The sequence below is a fragment of the Zea mays genome, chromosome 1 (genome assembly GCF_902167145.1).
Source record: "Zea mays cultivar B73 chromosome 1, Zm-B73-REFERENCE-NAM-5.0, whole genome shotgun sequence".
NCBI classification, from domain to species: domain Eukaryota; kingdom Viridiplantae; phylum Streptophyta; class Magnoliopsida; order Poales; family Poaceae; genus Zea; species Zea mays.
Window position 1 is genome coordinate 278,503,336 of NC_050096.1, and position 21,383 is coordinate 278,524,718.

The 21,383-nt window shown below is 44.5% G+C and overlaps 2 protein-coding genes across 5 annotated transcripts; one reads left to right on the top strand and one right to left on the bottom strand.

The window, feature by feature from the left end:
• Nucleotides 1-2,579: 2,579 nt before the first annotated feature.
• On the bottom strand, nucleotides 2,580-19,715 carry LOC100279198 (uncharacterized). Of its 4 annotated transcripts, XM_020549813.2 has the most exons (14): nucleotides 19,250-19,712; nucleotides 19,024-19,088; nucleotides 18,775-18,837; nucleotides 18,558-18,647; nucleotides 18,283-18,395; nucleotides 8,465-8,533; nucleotides 8,234-8,378; nucleotides 8,029-8,084; nucleotides 7,892-7,942; nucleotides 7,747-7,801; nucleotides 3,876-3,932; nucleotides 3,557-3,676; nucleotides 2,970-3,464; nucleotides 2,580-2,774 (listed from the first exon to the last, which is right to left on the bottom strand). In XM_020549813.2, the coding sequence occupies exons 1-13, from the start codon at nucleotides 19,635-19,637 to the stop codon at nucleotides 2,970-2,972; spliced, it is 1,767 nt and encodes a 588-aa protein (XP_020405402.1). In that variant the 5' UTR covers nucleotides 19,638-19,712; the 3' UTR covers nucleotides 2,580-2,774.
• On the top strand, nucleotides 9,187-18,274 carry LOC111590570 (period circadian protein homolog 1). Its single transcript, XM_023301362.2, has one exon. The coding sequence runs from the start codon at nucleotides 11,245-11,247 to the stop codon at nucleotides 11,845-11,847; it is 603 nt and encodes a 200-aa protein (XP_023157130.1). The 5' UTR covers nucleotides 9,187-11,244; the 3' UTR covers nucleotides 11,848-18,274.
• Nucleotides 19,716-21,383: the final 1,668 nt, after the last annotated feature.

Below are 21,383 nucleotides of genomic sequence, written 5' to 3' on the forward strand. Positions count from 1 at the left end.
GCAGCCTGTAGCAGATTTTTACGCAGTATACCAAATTGCATAATTATCTACACAGTGTAGCATATTTAGTATCAGTATATAGCATAAAATGGTCATTACGAGTTTTAGTTGCATGTCTGTTTCAGCGATCCTAAATTTATGGAGGTAATAAAGCATTTAAAATAGAAACCGCCACACATATCTTTTCTAAATTTACGCGCATGCAAGGGAACGTGATTGACTCATGCATGCATTTTGCCATAATTTTAGGATCTGTATAACCGCATGCATGCGACTGCCATGTTTTTCGGATCTGCCATAAAAATAGGATCGTAATAACAACCTACTAGAGCTATCAACCTCTCACATTGGCTCGGTACATACGCTTATAATTGAGGGATTTTATGCTCAAAACTTAAGGTTATTACGCTCCAACCCGAAGGTGCGTCCACCAGTGAACAACATGCCAGATTTTTTACGCAGTGTAACGAATTGCATAAATACCTACACCATGTAGTATAATTTGTATCAGTATATATCATAAACTAGATTTAATGTGTTTTAGCTGCATGGCTGTTGGAGGGATCTTATATTTATGAAGGAAATAAAACATTAAATACGATTTTTTGTTTCTATGCGTGTAATTCATTTCCTTTCATTGCACATTATTTTTATCATACATTCGTGTGCATGCAGCTGGTAACAGATTTTTACGCAGTATATCGAATTGCAAAATTATTAACACAGTGTAGCATATTTAGTCTCAGTATATATCATAAAATGGTCCTTACGCGTCTAGCTGCATGGCTGTTGCAGCGATCCTAAATTTATGGAGGAAATAAAGGATTTTAAAAACAGAAACTGCCGCACATATCTTTCCTAAATTTATGCGCATGCATTGGATCGTGTTTGACTCATGCATGCATTCCTTTTTTTGCGCTAACAGACGTGGGACAGGTGGCGCACCCGACAGCCTGTTTGGGCGCGCTGGTTGAACCAGTTTGAAGGGGTGGTCGGCCTGGGCTTCCTTTAACTATTGGAAGCCCGGGGCTCCCGTTATACCTACCCTATATATATATATATATATATATATATATATATATATATATATATATATATATATATATATATATATATATATATATATATATATATATATATATATATATATATATATATATATATATATATATATATACTGTTTTTATATATTACACCTGGGTGCATTCAATATAGAGAATGCACCCAGGCCGAACCTACGCGCCAGGTCCGAGCCAACCGTCCCACCCAGGTCGTCTTCGTCCGTCTTCGTCCCTCCCGCACGTCTTCGTCGCTCCCGCCGGCTCCCGACAAAACCTTTTCACTTTCGCGCCCACGCCCCTCTTTCTCCACGAACGACTCAACCTCTTCACATAAGTTGCAATCACATCAGACCAGCAGTTGCAATTACACCAGACAGTAGTTGCAATCATTGTTTTGTTTAACAGATTTTTGAACATAGTTATATAGAAGTTGGAATCACACCAGACCAGCAGTTGCAATTACACTAGAAAGCAGTTGCAATCACACCAGACAACAGTTGCAATCATTGTTTGTTTAACAGATTTTTGGACATAGTTATATAGAAGTTGCAATCACACCAGACCAGCAGTTGCAATTACACCAGACAACAGTTGCAATCATTGTTTGTTTAACAAATTTTTGAACATAGTTATAAAGAAGTTGCAATCACACCAGACCAACAGTTGCAATTACACCAGACAGCAGTTGCAATCATTGTTTGTTTAACAAATTTTTGGACATAGTTATATAGAAGTTGCAATCACACCAGACCAGCAGTTGCAATTACACCAGACCAGCAGTTGCAATCATATTTTTTTAACAAAATTTCCAGAGTTATTCAGTACTTGCATCCACACCACACCAGCAGTTGCAATTACAACAGACCAGCAGTTGTAATCATTTTGTTTACATTTTTAACAGATATTTGGGTAGAATTATACAGCAGTTGCAATCACACCTAATGCGAGGGACATGGAGGCGCGCTGACAAAGAGGCGCGCGGCGGCGCAGGGACAGGGAGGCGCTCGGCGGCGGTGGGAAAGAGGGTGGCGCTCGGCGGCGGTGGGGGAGAGGGTGGCACTCGGCGGCGGTGGGGGAGAGGGTGGCGCGGGAACAGGGAGACGCGCGGCGACGGGAGGCAGGAAGGCGCGCATACAGGAGGCCGAGGCGTGCTCGAGGTGTTATTGCAGGTGGGTGCATTCAATATAGAGAATGCACCCAGGTGCATTTTAGTGCCGTCGTGTATATATATATATATATATATATATATATATATATATATATATATATATATATATATATATATATATATATATATATATATATATATATATATATCATACTCTCAAATATCTTTATTTTTGATTAATATTATCTAAAGTATAAAAATAAATAGAGAAGAAAAGAGTGTTAGAGAAAATCGTTGGAAACTATAGAGAAACAAATCTTCTTGAAATATAAGTTGAGACCCTTTACTGGTTCTTGTTGGAGACATCATTAGCCCCACCATGCGACCAAAATAAAGGTACAGAAAATCGATTAGAGGGAATGAACAAAATAAGGCCATACAAAAGGAGCAACATAAATACATCTACAGCAACCAACATACTCATCAGAATATAAGATAAAGATAAGATGCTATCTAGCAACATGAAGCATGAGTACAAAATGTCTGTTAAAGTGACTGACATTGATCAAAACTCATACGGTCCCTTCCTACAGTTTCTTCATGTTCTGCAGAAAGAATATCAAGATACTCTTTGAATGATACATCATACATCATGCACAAGCGCATATTCAAACACATTGTGTGGTTTCCATCTCTAGGGATGCAAACTCAGAAACTGGTTACTGCTACTGATCTCAGCAGCATATAGAAGAGGGGAAGGATGAATCCCATATAGAAGAGGGGAAGGAGGAATCCCATACCTACGGCTCTGCAGCCTTTTCACAATCCATAGAGGTAGGTCTCCATTTTCTGTCGAAAGGTCCATAGCTTCTTTGCACGACAGTTTGTTGTTCAGTCAGTTTCCTCTCTATCAATGCTAACAACTCTTGCAATCCTGTCCCCGTCACAGCAGAAGTTTTTACATGACAAGTGGAAGCTGGTTGTGGGAAAGTGTGTCCATTTGTATCTAGGACACGAAGTTCTCCAAAACATTCTTTTGATGACAACTCTTTCATTGCTCCCATCTCAGTTGGCTCAGCAAATGACTTTTTAGATGGCAGTTCATTGCTATCTTCAGAATTTTCTTCTGATAAATATTCTGAATCTGCTCCGTCATCTACATCTACAGAATCAAAAGATGTTTGTTCTGATGGAGCATCATCTTCAGAGAATATGTCATCCTCCTGTTCACCTTCGGTCAGGAAGACTTCATCGTCAATCCCATCAGATTTAACATTCTCGTCCACAAGATCAATCTGGAATGCCCCAATAGAAAAAATATATATAATGCAAACCAACAATCTATTGTCAAATGCCGAGAAAGAAAAACTCAAGACTCAGTAGGTACCTTGTTCCAAACTTCAATCATATTGTTGATCTTCTCCTGAGAAACCCCTATCTGCTGCAGTACTTGCAATACAGTAGATCGATGCTCTTCAAGATTAGATGCACTTGAATCCAACACATGCTGCACTAATGCGTATAAGATAAAACGAGACCTCAGTCCTTTTCTCTTGTTCTCTAAACAATTCATATCTTAGAACTAGAACATCATCTGATAACTAAAACACAGATGGCTGAAGAAAACTTTGTTGCTAAATAAGGAAATCAAAAGTACATCATAAGTCATGCTCAACTCCAGACTTCAAGAAGAAAAGAAAACCTACCACTAACATGTCTGCTTCAACAACTTCTTCTAGGGTCGCATGAAATGCTTCCACAAGCTGGGGAAAAAACAAAATAAAGAGGTTAACAATAACCTGACATAGAAAGTGTCAAACAATGCAGAAGAAAGGTCAAGGTTGCCAAATCAGTACAAATTAAATTATTGAGGGTTGACTTGTTGAGGGCTTGAGGCAAGGAGTCAACACAATGAATCAATATCCCATACTCTGAGAGGAAAAAGGCAAGACAGAAAGTGGGAAGTGGCAGGGTGGATGAGAAAAAGAAAGTGGTGAGGAGGCACCAACAGCAATGTTTTTTTACCGGGAAAACTGTAGGGGATACCCCTACAGCAGGATTTTATTGCAAAGGAAAATAACCCAAGGGCAAAACTGTACAAAACAAAAACAGCTACAGGTCAACTACAGGCCAGATAGCCAGGTATTTACAGCGGCAGAAGTCTCAGGATTAGTTCTGAGCAAGTTAAGCTTTAGAGTACAAGCGAAGCTCTCCTTCCAAGACTGAAAGAGGGGACAACTCTGAAGATTTTTCCATGTCTTTCCTTCCATATCTCCCATGCTGCCACAGAAAAAAATTCCATGATGAAAGGATGCCCAAACATATCTCTGACCTTTACCAACGTATGAAAAAAAATATCCATAGTGTGATTCCTTGAATTCCCACGTAGCTCCAGCAGTTATTGATGCATTGACACTCAAAGAAAAGATGATAAGTTGTTTCGTCACACCTCAGGCCTTGTTCGGTTACAGACCAGTTTCAATCTGGATTCAATCTCGTTCCACCCTAAGATACGAGTTCACTCAGTGTTAGACTGTGTGTGTGATGGCCGTTGGCCGCCTTCCTCAACCCCTAGTGTCGGCCAACTCCTCTCTGCCCACTGACGCCCAGCAGCGCCCTGTGTGGCTCCTTCAAGCTTCTCCCGTTGCCGGCATCCAACCGCCCTGCTAGGCCCGGCGCAGGCCCCTACCCGGCTAGAACCATCCCGTCGCCCTCCTCCCCCCCCCCCTTCGTCGCCTTCGTTGGATTCGTCGCTGCCGCGGCTTTCCCGGCCGGATCCACCGTTGCCGCGACCTTCCCGGCTAGATTCGTCCTCCCTTTGGCCGGATCGTCGTCTTCATGGCTGGATTCCTCGCTGACGTGGCTTTCCCGACCGGATCCACCGGTACCCCTTCTTTTCTGTCGCGGGCGCCGACGCAGACGCGTGTGCTGCCGCCGGCCTCCCTGGCGAGGCTCCTCGATGACCTGTCGCGGAACGAAGCAAGAAGGCCCTGAGGATGCTGCTGTCCTTTTGTGTCGCCTCGCCGACCGTTGACGCTTGAACGTCAACCCCTCCCGAAGAACAGGTTACTGTTGCGTGTCTCCCGACCACGGCCACCACGACTTCGGATACCTCGGCATCAAAGGGCTATCGTCTTCTCGAAGTCCACACTGGTCTGTACTCTAGCCGCAACATTTTCGCACCCTCACGACGCTGCGACTGCGGGGGGATTTGAACCCGTCGGCTCCTACCTTCGGCTTCTACTCCAGTCTCATCGTGTGTGGTGCCCCTGTTACGTCTGCGAGGGGATGTTAGACTGTGTGTGGGCCGGCACCACTGTTGGGCTACCGGCCCATTAGGGTTAGGGTTAAGTCTCTATATATATGTAACCCCTTCTCTATGCAATATATTAAGCAGTTAGGTTTCTTTCACTCAGGCCTACTCTCGGCATGTCAGGTAGATCAATCTTTGGTCTTTGTGAAACCTCCTCACCACTCTCTGGAATCGATCCACTTCTCTAAGGTCATGGAACTAATCCCGCCTCAAATATACACTGCATGCATGGAAGAGGCTGGTCTGCTTTCCGCTGTAAAGTTGACTGCATGTTTACTCTGCACGGAGATGGAAATCAGATACTCATGGCAAATGGCTGCACGTTTACCCTGGGTGGGAACTAATCCAAGGCAACCAAACATGCCCTCAGTTGGCAGTTGGCACATCACAGAGCAATAATCCCCATTCTCCACTCGATATCTTCTCGTTCTAAGCAGATTTCTGGAGTTTAACCTATCCCTGAACATTAACCAGACAAAGATTTTGATCTTTTTGCAAATCTTGGACTTCCAGGTCCATTTTAAGGGTGGAGGTTGGATGCTTTGAAAATGCAGCCTGTAAACCTTCCCAGTCTGAAAATTGCCATTTCCTCCCCCCTGGCAGTCATATGTCCTCTTGTATTCCATTCACTAGGCCATTTATTTTGTTCTGAAACAAGCTATATTTCTCAAGAGCTTCCACCGAGAGTGGGGTATGAAAGTTCTCATGTACATCTGTGTTTGTCAGATATTGCTGAAGTGTGCAGTTTGCATTTCTTGCAGATGAGAAGAGCCTGGGAAATTATGTTGTCAGATGCACATTATTCCAAACATCCATCCAAAGTAGGAAGGTCCTCCCATCTCCTGCCTTTGGCATGGCAATCCCTCTGTATCCCTCGGTCATTCTGCTGATATCCCTCCACCAAAAGGATCCTCTTTCATTCGAAGTTTGAGATATATGTCCCCCCTGTAGTGAGTATTCCATATCAATTGGACCCAAGGTGTATTCTGCCTGTTATAGAATTTGTGCAGATGCTTCACTAACAGAGTTTGATTGGATGAGATGGTAGCAGTAGAGAAATGGAAGAGAATGAGGCTGCCAGAAGAAGAGCAGAGGAGAAGAGGAATTGAAGGGTTCCCGCACAATTCAGTTATGGCTCACTTGGTTCTACATGAGCCATGAACAGAGAGCATTAGGGCTCACCCCCCTCTTTTGCCATCTCTTCACTCCCCCCTCCTGAGCCCTGTCTCTCCTCTGTCATGCATCCCAACAGCAGGAGCTGCATTGTTTTCAGGTTCTTAGGAGGTGTGCCAAGCTTTATCTGCGAGGAACTCTACATACTTAACTCCACCTCCTTCTCCATGCAATGCAGCCATAAAATGGCCGCTACCATCAATGCCAAAGCAGCACCTATGCAATGCCTTGATAGCCATGTGAAAGAAAACTAAATATTCCTTAAAAGACCAGACTTTTATTATTGAAATTGGATTCACCCATATATTAAAATCATGGATGTTTTAAAACTAATAATAAGGTGAATATTAGTTTTAGAAATGGCTGATGAAGCAACCTAATGGACCATTTGCTACCTCCAAATCTTACATGGACCCCGGTTAGGACTTCGGATTGAAGTGTTCAACTCAGGTGTGGGTGTCCAATTCGGCAAACCTTATGGGGACATGCCAAATATCTCTTGGAATCTGACACTTGTGTAAGCTGTCAGACTCACCAAAAAAGAAAATTAGGACACAGATGTCCGAATAACACTGTTGCTAACTACTCTAGTGGGGTTTGGGGAAGGGATGAAGTGAGGCAAGCCTTCCCTCTACAAATGCGGAGAGACAGCTTCGAACAAGCGACCTGACCTGACGACTCAGTGATACAGCTGTCAACACTGAACCAGGCCTGCCTTCCACTTATTAGTCTTTGTATTATTATAAAAAAATTGCAAATGAATTGAGGTGTTGTTTGGTTCACATATCTGTAACGTAATGGGTAACTGATAACGTTAAATCATGTTTGTTTTAGTCCAACCGTAATCAGATATCACACTAAAAATTGATACCAACCTATTCAAACTTGTTACCGCCAGTAATCGAGTGTAAACCATTACCATTACCATTTGCGTTACATTTCATGAACCAAACAGCACCTGAGCTAATCAGGTTGGCTGTATACATGCATAGAATACATTTATCCTATAGATTACAATTGAATCAAAACTACACTTGAAAAAAGTTAATTTTCAAAATGGATCACCAATATTCACGCGCAAGAAAACTTACCTGTACTGGTAAATCTGAGATGAAGCCAACGGTATCACTAAGAAGTGCTTTTCTCCTGAATACACAAATGCAAGGTCATGGGCTAAACCAGTGCAAAAGCTAATCAGCTTTACCAATATATGATATCTCATATTTTCTACAGTACCCTGATGGAAGAATCACACTTCGTAACCGGGGATCTACTGTTGCAAACAGCCTGAAACAAAATAGGAGCATGATTTCTCTGGTCATAGCTGCTGCAAGTGAATACAGGTAGAACTGTAGAAGCTAAATTTAGCATACCTGTCATCACTGTATAAATCAGCTTCAGAAAGTGCACTCACAAGCGTAGATTTCCCCTATGAAAAAGACCATCATAGAACTCAATTAAGTACAATATTTAATTTGTAGAAAGCTCAAGTACATTTTGCAGTGTGATCTGAAGGAATATAGTTAATAGTTGCCAAAGAAACATAAGCTAAAAAACTATTTTAGTGGATCTCCATACAGCATTTGTATATCCGACGACTGCAACAGTTACAAGCTCTTGACCAAACGAGCCACCATGTCTTTTCCGACTTGAACGTTGTATCGCTCTAGTGCGGCGTACATCTTCAATTTGAGCTAACAAGCTCACACGGCGTTCTTGGATTCTGGAAGAGTTGTGGGTAAAGTAAAATGAGAAGTTGCTGTGAGATGCAACTTTGATAACTTTTAAAATCTATCAATTGTCAAGCACCTCCTCCGTTGTAGTTGAAGCTCTGTTTCACCAGCACCACTCATGAATCCCCTCCCCCCACTACCTCTCCTGAACAGTAAAATAGCAAGATGAGCATTGCATCCGATGATCCAACAATAATCAATGGGTCAAAAAACGAATGAATCATCACTTCAAATGATTCGATCAACCTAGTATTAGATCAATTCAGGAAAGTGGAATAGAATAGAAGAATAACAGTAATCTCTACTAATATAAAGCAGGAGTTGCTTCCTTCGTGTATCCTCCTCCCGCACACGCGAGCGCTCAGCGAGCAGCTGGCCCCAGCGCACAATGAAGCGTGCGCGAGCCCCTCCCACGCGCGTGGCCGGCCCAGCGAGAAAAAAACTGCATCCAGGATTCGAACCCTGGTTGCTTCGCTCCAAGCATTTGGAGCTTACCACTACAATTCACATCTGCTTGTGTTATATAAAAGATATATTATAAATAACCGTAGCAATGTACCGGTACCTAACTAGTAAAAATAATACATCAGTAGTACAAAGATACTATGTGGATCCCCCTGACTATAACCAAAATCAGGTTCCTTAAAACCTGAGGTGTTTTCTGGGCACCAAAAGGATCTGTGCTGCAGCAATACCTCTGTGCGTTGACACGTGGGGTCGACATTTTTGCATAAAGACCCTTCTATATTTTGGAAATGAACATGCAGTACAGATCGTCCTACCGAAGCAGTGAACATGTTGAGATATTTTTCGTGTAGAACCTTGATGTAAAACTTATTTTAGTGCGAAGCAGATAAAATTCGAGATTCTTTTCGCTTCTGCAGAAAAACTTATTTTAGTTTCGACATGCGGATATATGGCAAGGTGGCCACGATGGCTCACTGCCTCCTGCACCACCAGATCTGATGCCGGTGCCGCTGTGTGGTCCAGCTTTGTCTGGATCCAGCCTCTCCTGCCATAGATTTGCCCATCGATGTGTCTCCTATTCCAGAAACCGGGAACGTGGAACATGGCCACGTTCCTCGTTCCGGGAACGTGGGAACAATCCCGTTCCTGTAGTATTAAAACCTAGTTTTAGTAGCTTACAGCGTACCATATTCCCGTTCCTCGATCCCATCGATCCGGGAACCTGGTTACTTCCACCGTGACATTTGGTGTGGCTATCTGACGGGTAGATGCGACGTATGTGGCCGAGACACCGGCCCTTTTCCCCCATCGTGCATAGTAGCGCAGGTCTGAGTAGATTTGCTCTGCTCTCCAGCACAGCAGCAAGGCAAGACCGCAGGATGTGTGTTGTCTTCTCCGTGTAAGCGAGGTGTACTGGTAGTCTGGTATGTCAACACGTACCTAGCCAATTAATATTTGCTTTTGCCCTGATGGTTGTTGATAGGTAGGATCACTTTTTAGAGAACTGCTCCAAGAGAAATTGGGATATGTTTGGGTTCAATTAGGTCATTTCTCCAGTAGCCTTCTTGAATAGATTTATTCAGTAGCTTTCTTGAGAAGAGCCTTCAAGTTCAGGATCTACATTATAGCTTGCTAATTTCAGAGATGTGAGTCCAAGCTTAGATTATATCACAGGCAGTTTCAAAATGGAGATTTTCAATGCTAGATAGCACATGTACTCTAAATTGTGACTTCTTCCTTAGCTAGACAGGGCATTGTACATTGATATTCGACATAGTTTGCTATAAACTACTACGCACACGGAGTATGTAATTCTCGCTGAGCTAACAATTCACTTCCATACTTCTGGTTTTGTATTCTGGCCAATAGGTCCTCTGAAGTTCTGTATTTTGCTGAAAAATGGAAGGACTACAATATTGTATATTTTGTTCTTTTATTAGAAAATTATATTTGTTTCCTTACTTGCCCTTATGAAGAAAAACAAACAAATAAAACATTCATGTTCCCAATGTGCTTGGATCTTGATTTGCAATGTGAAGAGTTAACCCAGGAAGAGTTTGGCTTGCGATACAATTTTGAGGTGATGGATGCTGTTGAAAAGCTGGAGAGGCTTGTAATCATTACAAGAGTAAGTTCTCACATATTTTCTCTTATTAGTTATTACCACTTTGTGAAAGCATAGGGATGGTTTCTTACAAACACAGTGCCACAGAATCAAGTTTTCGCAGAGACAACAAGCATCAAGCAGCCACCATCGCAGAGACAACAAGCAGCAGCTGCCTGACCTTTGCCATCTCTGTGCACCACATGCAACAGCCAATAATGTTTGTCACTACTAGCGATGGCAGCGGGTCCGGTATGGTTGCGGGTAGAGAATATACCCACCTGCGACACATTAGCTAATAAAATTCTATACCCGTACCCATACCCACGGGTAAAAATTTTTACCCACACGCCATAACCGCACCTATAGGGTAAATACGCGCAGGTACACGACAGCTATGGGTATTTTATTTTATACGGAGTACCATGTAAAATCTTGTACCCTCATCTGTTATGACCGGTATACAGCCGTTTGTTAGTTTGCTTAGGTTGTTAGATCGGATAGAGTTTGTTAGGATCAGGTTGTTAGTCTTGGATAGAGTTTGAGGCTGCTATCTCAGCCATATATATAGCCCCTTTTGGCTAAGGAATAAACCACCGTGCTTCCCCCATCCCGTCTACTGATCATCGCGCCACTGTTCATCCACGGTACTGTTCACGCGTGAACAGTACCGCCCCTCCCTGCCAGCAGTCCTAATCCTGTGACGACGGCGCCCTGGTCATAGACCCCAAACCTACCACTCGTACTATCTCTGTAACCCTAGTTCCAACAATCTGGTACCAGAGATGCCAGGTTCCAACGACATGCCGCCGAGATCAGCACCACCCACCACCTCCATCGTTGCCAAAACTATTGATGTGAGGGCTGCTGCTACCGGCCCAATTTCAAAGGCGAACTTCATGGCATTCCAGCAGCTAATGGTAAAGTTGTTCACCGCCCACACAGCCGCCATCAACGGCATGTCCAGCAGGACACCGCCGCCGCCTCCAGCTTCTACCACCACCAGTGCTGCTGCTTTCCCCTATGGCATGCCAGGCTATGGTGGCATACCCCCCCTTCCCACTACCGTCGCACCAAAACCACCACCAACATCATTCCCTTCGTGCCACAGCACCCCTTCCATCGCCGATCTCTGCCTTGGTGCCACCGGCATCAACCATGCCCGTATCCATCCACCAAATCGCCTTCCCACACTCCCCATCCCCGATCCCCAGCTTCCCCGAGTATGCTCTTCCTGCACACCATCACCTTGTTGTGGGCGCCATCACCACCACCCCCACTTCCATAAATTATCCTTCCCCACATTCAATGGGAAAGATGATCCCGTGGGCTGGTTGAGCTGGTTGAACCGCTGCGAGCATTTTTTTCCATGGCCAGCGCACTCTTGAGACAGGCAAGGTCTGGCTCGCCTCGTTCCATCTCACCGGGACTGCACAACATTGGTACTACATGCTGGAGCGTGACGAGGGCTCCATCCCATGGCAGCGCTTCAAGGACCTCTACCAGCAGCGCTTTGGTCCCCTTTTGCGCAACAACTTCTTGGGTGAGACTGTGCGTCTCCAATTCTGTTCCACGGTCGAAGACTATTAGGATTGTTTCTTGGTCCTCATCTGACACGCCGACCCGCCACCAACGCCGTACCAGCAGGCACACCTCTTCACCACCGTCTTACTAGGCCGCCTCCACATCGATGTCGAGTTGTGCGGGCTAGACCTGTAGCAGGCCTTGGCCCTCGCCCGGTCGTACCAACGCCGCCAGCAAGGCTCGGACCACGCGCCTCCGTCCTCTGTGCGTCTACCGGCTACGCCATCCCCTATGCTGGCAATGCCGGTCGGGCCAGTGGCGGTTGTCCTCGCCCAGGCAGCACCGACGTTCAAGCGCCTCACCCCAACAGAGATGACGGAGCGACGACACCAGGGTCTATGCTACAACTACGACGAGCCGTCAACGGCAACGCCTCTTCTACCTTGAGGTGACTGCCGACGACGACGGGGTGGCTGTTGAGGAAGATCCCCCACTGTAAACGGAGCATCTCAGGCTGAAGCTACATGGGAACCGGTGCAGATGTTCAAGACCTCTTATCCTGCCTTCCATACCGTCGTTTGTTAGTTTGCTTAGGTTCATAGGTTGTTAGATCGGATAGACTTTATTAGGATTAGATTGTTAGTCTTGGATAAAGTTTGAGGCTGTTATCTCAGCCATATATATAGCCCCTTTTGGCTAAGGAATAAAACCAAGCAGGCAAGTATTCTTGTCTGTGCTTCCCCTACCCCGTCTGTTGTTCATCGCGTCTACTGTTCATCCATGGGTACTGTTCACCCCTCCCTGCCAGCAGCCCTAATCCTGGGACAACAACACCCAAGCGCCGGGGTCCTCCTGGTCATAGACCCCAAACCTACCACTCGTACTATCTTTGTAACCGCAGTTCCAACATCACCATACCCACGGGTGAAATTTTGTGCCCACACGCGTACCCGCGGGTAGAACTTTTCAGCCATACCCACACCCATCGGGTACCATACCCACGGGTAGGATTGCCATCGCTAGTTACCTTGACGAAGCGAAGCGGCTGAGGGTGAAGGCGGGGCACATTCACAGCAGCTGCTGCACGGTGGCTGCCGGCATAGCATAGGTAGCCAGTGGTGGTGAGGACAGGGCCGCTCCGCTATCTGGTGGACCATTTGCTTCATAATGACAACACGTCTGTGCCAAAATGGTGTGGTGAGGTAATTTCCAAAGTTTTATGTGCTTGACACAAACTGTGGTAGTTTCTGATGCATCTCTCAAACCAGTTGAACATTATAGTTTCTGTTATTATGTTGTGTGAAAATATATATCGTATCGCGGACATAATATACTTTTTCTCAGTTGACAAGGAGAACCCAACTACTGGTGCCATTTTCCCAAACAGAAATGGCACAATAAATCATCAAATGAGCCTGAACGTTGCCCTCAAGTCCATGATTGCAGAGTACAGACCCGGAACATGAGACGATGCCTCTCACTGCTGCTCGTGGGTCAGTGGACTGCATAACTAAGACCAAAAGGCTGTCGTGGTCCCCCCTGAATTTCGCTTCAGGGCGGCACTTCAGCTGTGTGGACGGTGAGTATGCTCACAGACACCACCGTGTCAGCTAGGGATGGGGGGCATCTTGTGGGTTGGCACATCCAAAGCACTGTGATTGCAAGGGAAGGAAAGACAGTTATTCTTTGTGCTTATTTTAGATCTTTCACTATTTGTGTTGCAATGATCCCAAGATAATGTGACACCTTTTCAGAACTTGACTATTTTTTTGCTTTAACTGTGATTTATCATTTTTATCTCATTAATGAGCACGAGGATAAGATAACAATTGGAAAAAAAACACTATAATTATGCTCTCCTATTCTCTTAATTACGAATTGAGCCGCTTTGGCATATGCAGTGATAATAATCATTCTCTACATAACAAAGGTAATTTGTTGACTTCACAATTCCTAACGTTTATATTTTTCTCCACAGGACAAAGTTCTATAAGATTGGAAAACAACATTATTAACCTTTATAGTTGAATATGTAAGTGCCTCCTTTCTTATTTCCTATAAAGAAGTATTGCATGTTTCTGCACAATGCTGAATTTGTCATATGTAGGGTTGGCAAGTTATTAAACCAGTACACAAGTGGAAAAAATCTAAAAGCATTCGAGCACACCCCAGTGCTAGACAAATGTGATAGCACGAAATATTGCATGTTTTGGGCTAAATAGCAGGAGTACATATATATAGGCCTCTACCAGTTCGTGCTCCACCTGATTTATGGAAACAATGATCAGGGAGACAATTTGGGAGATCAGGCGATAAAAGGAAACAATCACGCAGAAAATAATCAACTGCCGGCACCTAATCGGGGACAGCTAAGCAGGGAGGAATCAATCGTGAGCACCTAGTCAAGGAAAGTTGGATTGCACAGACACAACCTATCTGTCTTGGAAGCTCTTGTTTCTGATCAAGAGGTGTGGGAAACCATCAAAGAATTACCACCAGATAAGGCCCCTGGGCCGGATGGTTTCACAGGTCTTTTCTGTAAAGCTTGCTGGCCTGTTATTAAGACTGATGTTATGGCTGCGGTTTCAGCGATACGGGGCAGAAAATTCAGTAATTTTGGCCGTCTTAACACAGCCTACATTGCCATGATCCCAAAAAAGGATGGGGCAAATGAAGTAAAGGATTTTCGACCAATTAGTCTTGTGCATAGCTTTGCTAAAATGATTACCAAAGTCCTAGCCAATAGGTTGGCTAAAGTCCTAAATGGGTTGGTGTCACCAAATCAGAGCGCTTTTGTTCAAGGAAGATTCATACATGATAATTTCATGTTGGTGCAGCAAACTTCAAGGCTTCTACACCAACAAAATAAAGCTCGAATCCTTCTCAAATTAGACATCACCAAAGCCTTTGATTCGGTCTCCTGGCCTTTTCTAATTGAGGTAATGACACAGCTGGGTTTCGGGCAAATCTGGAAGGATATAGTTTGTGGGCAAGTACTGCTTAATGGTTTCCCGGGGGAGCCTATTAAGCATCGAAGAGGGCTACGTCAGGGAGACCCCCTCTCGCTGATGCTTTCATTTTGGTTATGGACGTACTTGGTGCTCTGTTCACTAAGGCTGAGGAGGCGGGTTTATTACAGCAGCTATCAGTGAGAAAAAAATGTCACCGGGTCTCTATGTATGCTGACGATGTGGCTCTTTTCCTTCACCCAACTGCAGCTGATATTTATGTCACCCTGGATATCCTACAACTCTTTGGAGATGCTTCCGGCCTCCATAATAATGTGAACAAATCTAATGTCTATCCTATCCAGGGTTCAGAGGACTCTTTGCTGGCAGTTCAGAACACTCTGCCATGTGAGATTTCAGACTTTCCATGCCGTTACCTAGGGGTCCCTTTATCTCTACACAAGTTGACTAGACAGCAATACCAGCCCCTAATTGATAGGATTGCAGATCAACTCCCAAGTTGGAAGGCTGAATTAATGACAAGGGCAGGAAGGAAAGTTCAAGTGCAACATGTTCTTACATTACAAGCATGATTATCTATCCAGCAATGGCAATTAACCTTCCTAAATGGGTTTTAGATGCTATTGACAAAATAAGAAAAGGTTTCCTTTGGAGGGGTTGCAAAAGTGTTAGAGGTGGCCATTGTCTGGTGGCATGGGGTAAGGTTTGCCGTCCCCTGCAGCTGGGTGGCTTGGGAATCTCTAGTCTTCCTGAGCTCTGCTGGACTCTCCGCATGCGATGGCTTTGGTTACAAAAAAACCGACTCCAAACGACCTTGGACAGATCTCCCCATCCAGGTACCAGGCAAGGCTCGTGTATTTTTCTCTGCAGTTCTGATATCTAAAGTGGGAAATGGAGCCAATACCAAGTTCTGGAAAGATAGATGGCTGCATGGAGAAAGACTTGCAGATTTTGTTCCTAGACTTTTTTATGCAATCCCAAAACGGTTGGTCAATACCAGGACTGTTCAGGATGCCATCTTGAGTCGGAAATGGGTCTCTGATATTAAGGGAGCTCTCTCAGTTGGTGTACTCATAGATTATCTTCATCTCTGGGATTTGCTTTCAGATTTTGAGCTGCAGCTTGGCATAGATGATAAACACCTTTTCAGCTTAGCCTCAGATGGTAAATATTCAGCCAAATCTGCTTACAAAGGCCTTTTCCTTGGCTCAAGCTCCTTTGCATATTATAAGATGGTGTGGAAATCATGGGCCCCGCCAAAATGCCGGTTTTTCATTTGGCTTGTTACTCAGAAAAGATGCTGGACAGCGGATAGACTTGCAAAAAGGGGCCTGGATCACCCGGAGAAATGTCTTCTATGTGACCAAGACGCTGAAACTGTGGACCACCTCCTTGTGACATGTGTATTTGCAAGAGAATTCTGGTATCTTTTGCTGAGACAGTTTGGGTTGCACTCTGTCGCACCACAGATGGCTGCTTCCTCCTTCCTAGGCTGGTGGGAAAAGGCAGCAGGAGCAGTAAGCGGGCTTATCAAAAAGGGTCTTAACTCCCTTATCATTTTGGGTGCTTGGGCGATTTGGAATCACCGGAATAAATGTGTTTTTGATGGTTGGAATTCAAATATAACTCTAATCCTTAGTTGGGCAAAAGAGGAGATGCATCGATGGGAAATAGCGGGAACAAAAGGCATTTCTTACCTAGCAGCCCCCTTAGCTGAGTCCTAGGGACTTTCCTGGCAGTGTGTGAGTTTTTTTCTGTTTTCCTATATGGATTCCTTCCTATATGTGTGTTTCTGGCCCCCGTAAGGGGTCTTTTGTATCGGGCCTTCCTTTAAACCCTAGTTTCTTTTTCTTCTTAATATAATAAGGCGTAGTTCTCCTGCGCGTTTTCGAGAAAAAAAAAAGGAAGCTCCTAACTCAACAACATCAGCATAGTCTTTTAGTCCCAAGCAAGTTGGGGTAGGCTAACTACTTAACTAGGGAAGAAAATAAATTGTCGAGGCCCACTAGGCTCGGGCCCTAGCCGAGGCCCGCTAGGCTCAGGTACTAGCTGAGGCCCACTAGGCCCAGGCCCTAGCCAACGGCACCCAGGACAGGGACGGCTGGACCAGGGGCGGTCGGGCCAGGGACAGCCACAATTTTTGTAGTTATGTGAAATTGTCAATCATACAAAAATATCATGTACAGATACTATCCGAGACAGGGAAAAACATTAATTAAACTATTGTAGAGATCAGAGAAGGTAATGTATGTATTCTCAGTTTTTTGTTTTATTTACAATACATAGTGGGGTTTTTTCCTATGTGCATCCGGTACAACTCAATCTGAAGTATAACAAATAAAACAAGCTAAAATCATAGTCACATAAAACGGGTTTGAAGGCATCGACCCTCGACCTGGGTTCGTTGACCCCGACCTAGGTTCACAGGTTCATTTTCGACCCCTAAGTGTAAACACCTCTCACAAGTAGTGTACCAAATTCCATGACCCTGTACCTCGACCCCGTCGACCTAGAAACTTTGTGGCTATGGTTAAAACTCAACAAGCATGACATCAAGAGCTATGCAGAGTTGGATTTTGTCATAACTTATGTCGCCACAAGCCCACAAGGATATAGCATAACTTAACTAGTAATTACATGATACGCACAATAAGAATGATATGCATATCAATGTAAATACTTTTTCTTCCAAAGACATCTGTGCAGCTAGGTGTCCATGTGCCCACAAGTTCATGAGCTAGTTCATAATGAAGCCAGACCAACTAAACATATGCAAATTGAAGATACCATTACTCCCTCCTGCTCTAATGATGCCTTACAACCCGAACCCTCATTTCCAAACCTTCTAAACAGTTACGTTTAAAAAAACTTATAAACAGAATTCATAACGTTCACGAAAGGGCCACTAGATAAGTTGGTTAGGTGGTCTAGGTTCAACTCCTCGTGGAAGTGAATTTCAAGTTGTGGTTAAAAAAGTCTCCTCTATTGTCCCACGCCAAAGTACAGGTCTAAGGCCCGGCCTCGGTCACGGTCGTTCTCACATAGGCTACGGTGCCGCTGTGTATGGGTGAGGCAGAGATTCAGGGGTTTTCTTGACCTGCGTGAAAAGGTCTTCTTAATATAATGTTGTGGGGCGGTCTTACCCCGTAGGTCGAGTTTTAAAATTCATAATGTTCAAAACTATCAAGAATTTGATATCTTTAACACTAAAATCAACTGTAGTTGCATGAACATAATCTCTCCCCCCCCCCAAAATGCACAGGTATAAATTTCATACAAACAAACAAATTACTATCTGCAGTTATTAAACGCAACAGGAAAAAATCATACCCTCTTGCACTGACAACCTCAGCCTCCCCACTTGGACCAAAAGTTAGTCGTCCACCTGGGCCACGTACACGGACAAGCCTAGTCTTCATGTACATGAGAGCTGCCAACTCTGACTGTGTAAAGTGGCAGACAAAGTAAAATACTTAAACAAATATCAATGCTAGTGCCATTTTATCAATACAGTATGTCCAATGAAGATCCAAATACCCCATATCCCCACCCCCACAAATATTTGACATAGTAACATATAGTTCAATATCTAGACAAACAAACACCTGTAACTTCGCTTCTTTTGTTTCAGCATGAGCATTGAATATTTCAATTATAAGCCCAACACGATCCAAAACCGACTTTCCCCAGGCAACCTGCTAAGCGAAGTGTTAACGCAAACAATAAGGCGGTATGTTATTCTGGGTCACAAAATTAAATGCAACACAAAGGGAAAACATGGGCATGTTCGAGAAAAAAGGGGGAGAGAGAAATGGTACTTGCCTCCAAGTTTCTCTGTTGGATTCCAGAGAGAATCGCATTGACAAAAACTGCATCCACATCTTCCTGTTAGGATCAAAACGAGTGAAGATTACTTAATATAGCATATTTGTGGGAATTGTCAGTACAGCATGAGTTATAACAGCAACTTCAAGCAAGTGCAAACACCAAGAAGAGACAATATTGGGTGATGCATCATCTACGAATAAAATACCACAATCCTACTCATGTAAAAGGTCAGTGAAAGTGCACCTCTGATTCCGTTGCACTCAGGTAGCACTTGACATTATCCACAGTTCCAGGCCCAAAATATGTATCTGGCATGATCAACTGTCAAATATTTTTTTGGTAATTCTAGCCAATCATCTGTAATGTGAGTATATTACAGAAACTAACCCAACTACATATGCAAACCAAAAACACTCCCAATGGACCGTCGAGCTAAGCACTAGAAATGGTGAGGCATATAGCTGGATACCAGCGTGTGAGCGACCGCGGGAGGCGGGGTTCTGGACGACGAGGTGCGGCGGCGCGCCCTTGGCGCCGAACTCGCTGTGGTAGAAGCCGTCGCGGCGCTCCTCGAGGGAGTTGGCGAGGTTGAGTGCCTCGGCGAGCTTGGACTCGAGGAGGCTTCCGGGGCGGAGGCGCGGCTGCACCACCAGCAGCCGCGGTGGGCACTCGGGGTCGCGGGATAGCACGAAGAGGCCGCGCAGGGGTCCCTCGTCATCGCAGTCCGCGGGCGACAGGGTGGGGGAGGAGCGTTTACCGCGGCGGGTGGAGAGGACGCGGAGGCGAGGAGAGGCCGGAGAGGGGTCGGCGTGGAGGCGGAGGCGAGCACCGAGGCGGGAGATGGCGCCGCGGAGCATCCCGGCTCGTGGGCAACGGCGGCGGCGTAAGGAGCGTGGCGATCCGGGGTCTCGGTCCAGACTGAGTTTTTTACATAGGTGAGTATCATGCGTTACAACGGGAAAATATAATGCCATAATAACTTTTATACAAATGTGTCTTATATTGTTATAAGAAAATATTTTATAATCCATTTGTGATCTTAGTTATACATAAATTTTGTTATTTTAATTTAGTTATTTTACTATTACATTGCAACCATCAGTATCATGCAGACTTCGATATATATCATGATTTGCATGGTCTCATCATTGGAGAGCACGTGCTACATCGGTAGAAGTTCCGTCGTACATCGTTAGTCATCAGGCACGTACGCACCACCATACACGTTTGCTTAAACAAAAAATGCAAGTGTGTATTTGCGAAGAGAATTAAAGGCATGCCGGCACAAAAGCTACCCCGACGATGGCGAGTGGTCATTGTTGTCGGTCCTCCTCTACTCACCTCCGGCGGCGAGATGACGGCATGACGCCACAATCCTTGATATAGTAGTCGTCGAACGCGCGCGACATGGTGAGTACTGATGACTCTTGGCTGAGCTGCCAAATAAAGTGCACCCCGAGCTCATCAGCGAGGTAGTACACCTGGTCATTGCACCACCAGATGTGCTACTCCTCTACATACATCTTGTTCGAGGACACTCACACAACAGCAATGATGGTCGTCATCCCAGCACACAAGAATTCATGGCCGGTCAGTAGCGACTTACGTGGCAGGTTGGGCTTCAGGTAGATGATGAGCTGGACGACGTGATGGCACCGTCGTCGGTTGCGGTGCCCAAAACAACCCGAGAGTCGTCGGCATTGGCGATGACCATGAGGTCCCCATGTTTGACGATGGATAGCGCGGTGCAGCCGCTCTGGATCGCGTCCAAGCGGCGGCTACGCCGGAGCTTGTCATACACAGCGGCGCATGGGCCACGTAGGACTGCTTCCAGAGGTCGAACTGGCAGTCGACAAGCTTCTTCTCGTCATCGATGAGCGATGCCAACGCGAGCGCCTCGTGCTAGTGGTGTTCTTTTGCACACTTGTTGCAAGATGTTCATTTTCACTCTTAAGTTTCTTGACCTCATTTTTAAGTCTTTCATTATCCACTGCCAACTCATTGTTGAAATCATTGTTCTCAATGGAAACTTTTCCTCTAGTAGTTGCATCAATCAAGTACCTCTTCAATTTTTGGTTGTCTAAAGTCAAGACTTCAACTTTTTCGGTCAATTCATCATGTAGACTAGTTTGATCTCCTTGACTCAAATCATCACATAAGGTTGCTACATCAATCTTAACAACAGGGTTAATAGCCTCATGTGTATTGCAAGATAAAAGTTCATTTTCAACAAGAAGATTATCATGATCAAATTTAATCTTAGTATAGTCTTCCTTGATTTTCACTAGTCTATCTTTCAACTCCCTATTAGCTTCATTTAACTTGTCACATTTATCCTTAGCATCTTTTAGGGAGGATGTGAGCTCATTTACAGTGGATGACATAGTTTTGTTTTCTTCTTTCATTTCATCACTAGCTTTCATAACTATGTCATATTTGGCATTCAAAGATTCATTTTCATTTTTCAACCTATCGCATTTAGCTTTTGACTTCCTAATGATTTGAGTGTATTCTTTAAGCAAGTCAGCTAGTTCATCATAAGAAGGTGAAGCAAATTCATCATCACTATCACTATCACTATCATCAGTAATGTCATTATCATT

Bases quoted from the DNA above. Each gene is read 5' to 3' on its own strand.
- LOC111590570 (XM_023301362.2), top strand. From the start codon at position 11,245: ATGCCAGGTTCCAACGACATGCCGCCGAGATCAGCACCACCCACCACC.
- LOC100279198 (XM_020549813.2), bottom strand. From the start codon at position 19,637: ATGCTCCGCGGCGCCATCTCCCGCCTCGGTGCTCGCCTCCGCCTCCAC. The intron at 7,802-7,891 runs GTACTGTAGAAA...TTGTGTATTCAG, and splicing joins AGTGTGATTCTTCCATCAGG to GAGAAAAGCACTTCTTAGTG. The intron at 3,933-7,746 runs GTAAGTTTTCTT...TTTTTTCCCCAG, and splicing joins TCTCAGATTTACCAGTACAG to CTTGTGGAAGCATTTCATGC.